Source organism: Humulus lupulus, chromosome 4, assembly GCF_963169125.1.
Source record: "Humulus lupulus chromosome 4, drHumLupu1.1, whole genome shotgun sequence".
In the NCBI taxonomy this organism is placed as follows: Eukaryota; Viridiplantae; Streptophyta; class Magnoliopsida; order Rosales; family Cannabaceae; genus Humulus; species Humulus lupulus.
In genome coordinates, this window is record NC_084796.1 from 29,498,067 (window position 1) to 29,505,502 (window position 7,436).

Consider the following 7,436-nt stretch of genomic DNA (forward strand, 5'->3'; position numbering starts at 1 on the left):
AAGATGATTGTATCAATTTTATTATTTTTTTTCTATTTTTTATTCATTTTGAATAATAATAATAATAATAATAATAATAATAGAAATTAAATAAATATAAATGTATTAGAATTTCACACCATTGGAGATGGTGGAAAATCTTTCGATTAATGATGCTAGAGAATCTATTTGAAGATTTATCGATTAACTTATACTTACTAATTTCTTAAAATGTTGATGTCTCTTTTTTCCCAATCACCTCCAACAATCTCAATATCACCCAGACAACATAGACACCCAATAACATCTAAAACGTGATAGAAAAATAAAATGAAGATGTTAGAATATCAAGATCAATAAATTAAAATAAAAACTTTAAAGATTAACAAACATTGATAATTGAATAAATACTCAAACTTTAAAGATGAACAAACATTAATAGTTGAATAAATACCCGAGAGGATTGTGTTATCGTTAACATGTAAATCAATCAAATTTGGAAATATGAATTTGAATTCATTGAAAATTGAAATTGAAAGAATTTAGAGAGAAAAAGAGAAAAAAGAAAAGAAATTACAGTAGAGGAAAATATGAGATTAATAAATAATATTTAGAATATATATAGATTTACAAAGAAATATTTATCTATATCTTGAAATAATAATATCTTATAAATATCTCCTTTAAATTTGAAAAATTACATTTATTATTATTATTATTATTATTATAATCTATAAAATGAATAAAAAAAATAGATTAAATGAGAAAATAGATAGAATAGTTTGAAGAGTTTTTAGAATGACACGTCATCTCATTGATGCTCTTCTTTATATATATATATGTATAATTATCAAATATCTAGTCTTGTATTATATATTATTATAATAATTATATTTTATAACATTTAAATTTATATTAATATAATTATTAAATATCTAGTCTTGTATTCAATATTATTATAATAATATTTGAATTTATATTAATATAATTATTAAATATTAAAGGTATATTCCATTCAATATTTGTAATATTTCGTTAAAATTAATAAAAAAAACCGTTAAAATTAAGAAAAATCGTTAAATACATACTTTTTATATAGTCTAAAAAAATTAAGAATTATAATATTTTGCTTAATTCGAGTTTAATTGTTTTTATTTGTTGACGTGTAAAAATAAATACTTATATTGTAGAGTTTTGTTTAGGTATGATTTATATATTTTGTTGATTTTTTTACTATAAAATAAATATATTTTCAATCCTATTTGTGTTGTCCTATAATATACTTCATACATGAGTGCATAAAATTAATATATTCCTATTTGTTTTCTCCAAAAATATAATACTATGGTATAAGTCATTTTTCTTTAAGTAGCAATTTATTGTAAGAAAATTATCTAGATGCATAACAATCTTAATATGCAGAATAGACTGTATATGATTGTCACAAAATTAAGGAGGATCGTTAGAGTATACCTCCAGTCATTGATTTTGATAATCTTGATCTAATAGCTTTAAATCTGCAAAAAGAAAATAAAAGAGTATTATTGAGGATAAATGACTTCCAAGCTCTCACTAGCTCTTTAAATGGAGTATGAGAAATGAGTGTTGAGCTTGGGGGCCAGACCCTATATTTATATAGGTGAGACCATCCATCAAGGTCTTTGCCACAATAGGATATGAAATATTGGGTAACTCAATATATGGAATTGAGTAACTCAATTAATGTTTGATCATATTGAGAATATTAGTCAATTAATCACAATATTGTCCCATCCTTTTTCTTCACAAATAGCACCGGAGCTCCCCATGGTGAAAAACTAGGCCTGATAAACTTTTTATCCAGAAGTTCTTACAACTGTATCTTTAATTCATTTAGTTGTGTTGGTGCCATTCTATAAGGTGCCTTGGACACAGGGGCTGTACCAGGAAGTAGCTCAATCACAAATTCAATTTCTCTGTCTGTAGGCAATCCCGGTAAATCTTCTGGAAATACTTCTAAGAAATCTCTAACTACCGGTACATCTTCCGGTTTTAACTTTTGCTCCTTATACGTGTCAACCACACTGGCGAGATAACCCACACATCCACTTTCCAACAGTCGCCTGGCCTTCATAACAGAAATTAATGGAATGCAACTTTTTGATGTCGCTCCAGTAAACATAAACTCATCTTCCTCCGAAGGCTTAAAGATCACTATTTTCCTTCTACAATCAATAGTGGCATTATACTTTGAAAGCGAATCCATACCCAAAATCACCTCATAATCATGCATCTCTAACATTATTAGATCAGCATATAATTCCCTACCATCAATGCAAATAGGAACCCCCCTCAACCAATGAGTAGAATACAAAATCTCTCCAGATGGTAACATTGTACTAAAAACTTCTGACAATTTTTCACACGATCTACCCAACCTTTATACATATGTCAATGATGCAAATGAATGCGTGGCACCTGAATCTATTAATGCATGAGTGAGAATACCAGATGCAAAAATATCACCTGACACAACAGAGTTGTTGGTATCAGCATCAGCCTGAGTAATCGTGAACACCCTAGCATTTGTCCTTTGAGGTTCATCCTTCATTTTTTGGTTCTTCATCAATGGACAATCTTTGATAAAATGATCCCCCTTGCCACATTTGAAGCAGCTTTTAGTTAAAAGCCTGCACTCCCCGAAATGATTCTTTCCACAAGTTTGACATCGTGGCATTTGTTGGAATCCAGATTGCCCGTTTTGCTGACCTCCTTCAAATTTCTTATTCTGTCCTTGTCTAAATTGGAAATTCTGGGCCCTTCTTTTGTTGTCATTGTGAAAGCGGCTTTGTTCTTTGTTGAATGGAGTGTCTCTACGAGGCATGCTAGTAGCAGCTTTAGCTTTTGTTATCTTTTCTTCTCTTTGTTCAGCTCTCAAAGCTTTCTCCACAGCCTAAGCATAAGAAAGAGGCCCTGTACGTCCCATATCCACATCTCTAGCCAATTCTGGTTGCAGACCCTCCAGGAAGCGATTCACTCTATTAGTTTCAGTGTTAACCAAGTCTGGTGCAAACTTGGCTAACCGGTCAAATGTCCTTGCGTACTTGACCACTGAAAGATTCCCTTGTTGTAATCTAGTGAACTCACTTACTTTAGCAGTCAACACAGCTTCATTATAAAACTTTTCGTTGAAGACCAGTTCAAATTCTGCCCAAGTCATCTGATTCACTTCTCTAGTCTGCTTAACCACTTCCCACCAGATCTTAGCATCCTTTTTAAGTGTATGTACAGCACAAGAAACTTTTTCCCTGTCACTTAGTTGCATGAACTTAAAGATGTCTTCTAAAGAACTCTTCCAGTCTTGTGCGTCAAGTGGGTCAGTGCTACCTTCAAATACTGGTGGGCGTTGTTTTCGGAACCGTTCATATAATGGTTCCATGGGGTGCACTGCAGGTGGAGCTTGTGGAGGTGTTGGAGTTTCAGTAGGTGGTGTTGGTGCTTGCCTTTGTCGTTGTTCTGCTAATAACTTCTCAATTTGTTCAGCCTGTCTATTCACTACCGCTCGAAGTTGAGTCATTTCTTGTTCATATTTATTACTGCAAGAGCCTTCAGTAGCCCCCATTCCATGTTCACGATCCATCTGTGAAATTATATATCTTTTAAGACAAAATGTCCATAGCTTATGTCATTTAGTCAATAAAGCACATGATGCATGCAACTAGCACATAATAAATGCACACATAAAACTTACAGATGAACTGAGCATTATCCTTTCCTCAATGTGTACATATGAACGGTCTACAAGAACATTTTAACCATAGCGCTCTGATACCAACTTGTAACACCCTCACTTATTTTAGTTAAAACCATATTTGAGGTGTTACGTTTTAAAACTATATCATAATTTATTACTGCAAAAGTCTGGACATTTTTTTTTTTTTAAACTTGAAAACTTATTTCACATTATTTACATTAAACATAAAGTGGGTCTCAAACATATTATACATAAGTATTAAATAACCCAATTTGTTTTCAAAACATAACTTCACACTTTATTACAAACATCTCACTGATAACTGAAATAACCCACAAAAAGGTCGATATGTTCATATGTACAAATCAGGGTCAGGACCATGCTTCAGTTCTCCTCATGTCATTCACACATTTCTTTCTCTACCTGCAACACAAGACAACTGTGAGCCTAAAGCTCAGTAAGCAAAGTAATGCATGCAATGCTAATGATTACCCAATATCAATGGACATACACAACTTCTTTTTAAATTTTGGGCCCCTTAATATTGTGCAAACTGTTTGAATTGGTCAATGCCTGCAGGGCTTGTTACACATATAATACAAAATCCCATGGGTTCTCCTCCGGCTAGCCATCACCACAGTAGGGCACATTAAAAACCTTATTCCATCGTTGCCCCGTCGGGCTCAAGAGTTAAGGCGGCCACACACTATGGTGTCAATACATATAACAATAACTCATATGGAGGAGAAATAAAATGGAAACATGGCAAACAATATTATTGGTTCACTAAAACCTAGCCCAAATTATTGGGCAGCCACTATAAGCCTACTATAGGCCTCCGTTTACACTTATTAACACTTTCATTTGCCTTTTCAAAACAGTGGCACTGAACTTAAACTTCTTATTACAACTTTCTTTTATGTTGCACAAAACTTGCAAAGGCATCATATAATTAATCATCATAATATCATGCATGGTCTTATATCATATAATAATTTACCATATCACTATTATGCCATGCATACAAATTTATGATGAAGTGTCAATGTATGTTAATACCACTTACTCACAAAATATTCATATAATGCATACTTTCACATAACATGTAATTCTTGTGTTGCAGTTGAGTACTTTACTTACCTTTTGTCCAAAATATATTTCACCGTGTAACAAGTGATGTCTTAGGTATTGATGTGCTTATCCTGACAATGGCATGAATTTCTCATCATAATGATGGCAGTAATACATTGAACTCTCATTTAAAAATACCCATAAAACATCATATCAAATTTCATATCCAAAACATGCCTAAAATGCCTTAAACCACCTAGATCGAGCATTAGATTTATCTTAGACATTTGGAGAAATTTTGACAGAGTTTCCCCTTAATTTTAGCTATCCTCAAATATCAAAATCAACCAATAATCAACATCAAATAACCTGCCATAATCATATATATCCCAAATACCAACATAATTCATCATAAAGTTATCATATATCGATTTTGATAAAATTCTAATTTCCTAGATCATCACCTAAATTAAATGAGTCTCCACATCTATTCAAACATTTATAAACATATATACTCTCTTATAAACTCAATCAAATAACCAAAAATAAGCTTGTACTCCAAGAACCCCAAAAACCTCATAAAACACAAAATTTCACTTACCGAGCAACTTTCGACGAAAACAATCTCTTCAAGCTTTTCTAAACCTCAAACCACTTGGAAACCACCAATAAATATCTTAGAAAATATAAAATACCATAGATAAGCTCTCAGCAAAATTCAAAAACATGGTTTAACTTCCAAGTACAAGAACTTACCATAAAAAGGCTAGAACTAAGCTTAATCTACTTCTTTGGCTTTGCTTTCACTTGGATCTCCTTAGAATTTCTTCAAACCAGCCAAGAAATGGTTTTTGGTTTTATTTTCTCTCTGTTTTTCAGAATAATGGTCGTGCAAAGTGATAAGGTTGATGAAAATTCCTTATTTTCAATGATTTAGCCTTATTGTATCAAAATTTGACACCTTTCATCTCATCATTTCACCTTTTGACTTATGAAAACCTTATCACTTCAATAATTTCGACTTAATCATCTGCTAGGCCTATTATCCTTATGTGTAAAATACTCACACCAAACCTTAGGTCCATATGACTTCATACCCAATAGTTATGCTTACCCGATCGAGCGTAGCACACTTATGCTAAGCTAGTTTTGACTTTGCATCAATACCACTGATTATGTATACCTCCCATCAAGAATTGATCTAATGGTTCTAAAACCATTTTTACATCATCAATGAGACCTTAATCATACCTCGATTACATTTGGTAAATCCATAAATACTCAATTTTACACCGAAATACTAGTAATCGACATTGTACTATTTTTCACTACTTAACCTATTTTGCCTTCTATATCTCACTTTCACCACTTAATTCCATGTCCTGTCCATATTTTTCATACTTTCTTATATCTTGAGCACATCAAACACCCATAAAAGACAACTCAAATGCCACAAGGTTAATAATATTGAGCATACATATAGACATCACATACACAACTTTTATACTTATACATGAAAACACTTATAAGAATATGCATATGCTCAAATTATACATATTGTATGATATGTAATGCAATGCAATCATGTGATTATTGGCTATATTATATCAAAATAATGTGGGTGCTACAGAAGGCTTGTAATAGAGATTTTGGACAACAATATTCTTATTGTGTATAAGCCTTAGAAGCTCCCCAAGTTTGAAGATTCAAGTTGCTCAAAACAAAAGGTTGTATCTATCTAACCTTAACTTTTTGTTTTGTGTTATTCTATTGTATTTATGTTGTTAAGTATTGACGATTAAATCTTTCTAAGTTCATCTTATACTCATTTAATCACTTAGTTTCTTAATTTCAAGATTTGCATTCATACTTTGAATAAGGTTCTTGATTAGCATCCGGGGTTTGTAATATTGAATATTCTCATTATTAATTGTTGATTTAGAAAGTGTAAAGTCATATATTCCCAATAGCAATGAGGGTTTTTCGTGACATAACTCTACTAGTAAATATAAAACATAATTAAATGTTGAATTGTGTGAATCAATATAACCGAATAGGTCTGCATATGAGTAGTTAACTATTTCCAGATTGTCAGTTTGTCTCAATATATGCATGTATTCCTTGGTATCATAAAGATACCTCATTACTTTGTATGTAGCTCTTAGGTGGTCTAAACTTAAGTTATTATGATATCATCCCATCATTCTGACAGTAAATGCAATGTCAGGTTTTAAGAATACATCAGGCTTCCGACAGAAGAAGCGTAAGGAATATTCTTCATTTCTTCCATTTCCAGACCATTATCTGAATACTGGATTAAATTTAATTTATCACCCTTTACAATAGGAGAAAAACTTGTTGAACAATCTTTCATTTGAAATCTCTCTAAAACTTTCTTGATGTAGGCTTCTTGAGATTGACCTAAAATACCTTGATATTTATCTCAATAGATCTTAATGTTAATGACATAAGATGCATCACCCATATCCTTCATCTCAAAATTCTTTTAGAGGAATCATTTCACCTCATGGAGAAAACCCATATCATTGGTTGCAAGAAGAATATTGTCCACATATAAAACAAGAAAACAAATCTTACTGTTATGATTGGTTAAATACAAATGATAGTGTTAAAATACAATCAATATATAAAC

The 7,436-nt window shown here is 31.6% G+C and overlaps 1 protein-coding gene and 1 long non-coding RNA gene across 2 annotated transcripts; both read right to left on the reverse strand.

Moving 5' to 3' along the window:
• Nucleotides 1–2,398: 2,398 nt before the first annotated feature.
• On the reverse strand, nt 2,399–2,842 carry LOC133832041 (uncharacterized). Its single transcript, XM_062262432.1, has one exon. It carries the CDS (start codon nt 2,840–2,842, stop codon nt 2,399–2,401), a length of 444 nt encoding a protein of 147 aa, XP_062118416.1.
• Nucleotides 2,843–3,911: 1,069 nt separating this feature from the next.
• Nucleotides 3,912–5,789, reverse strand: LOC133828896 (uncharacterized). Its single transcript, XR_009891368.1, has 3 exons — nt 5,540–5,789; nt 4,853–4,914; nt 3,912–4,135 (listed from the first exon to the last, which is right to left on the reverse strand). It is a non-coding gene; the product is annotated as an uncharacterized LOC133828896 (long non-coding RNA).
• Nucleotides 5,790–7,436: the final 1,647 nt, after the last annotated feature.

What these genes read in the sequence shown, in the direction of transcription:
- LOC133832041 (XM_062262432.1), bottom strand. Translation starts at nt 2,842, where the DNA reads ATGCCTCGTAGAGACACTCCATTCAACAAAGAACAAAGCCGCTTTCAC.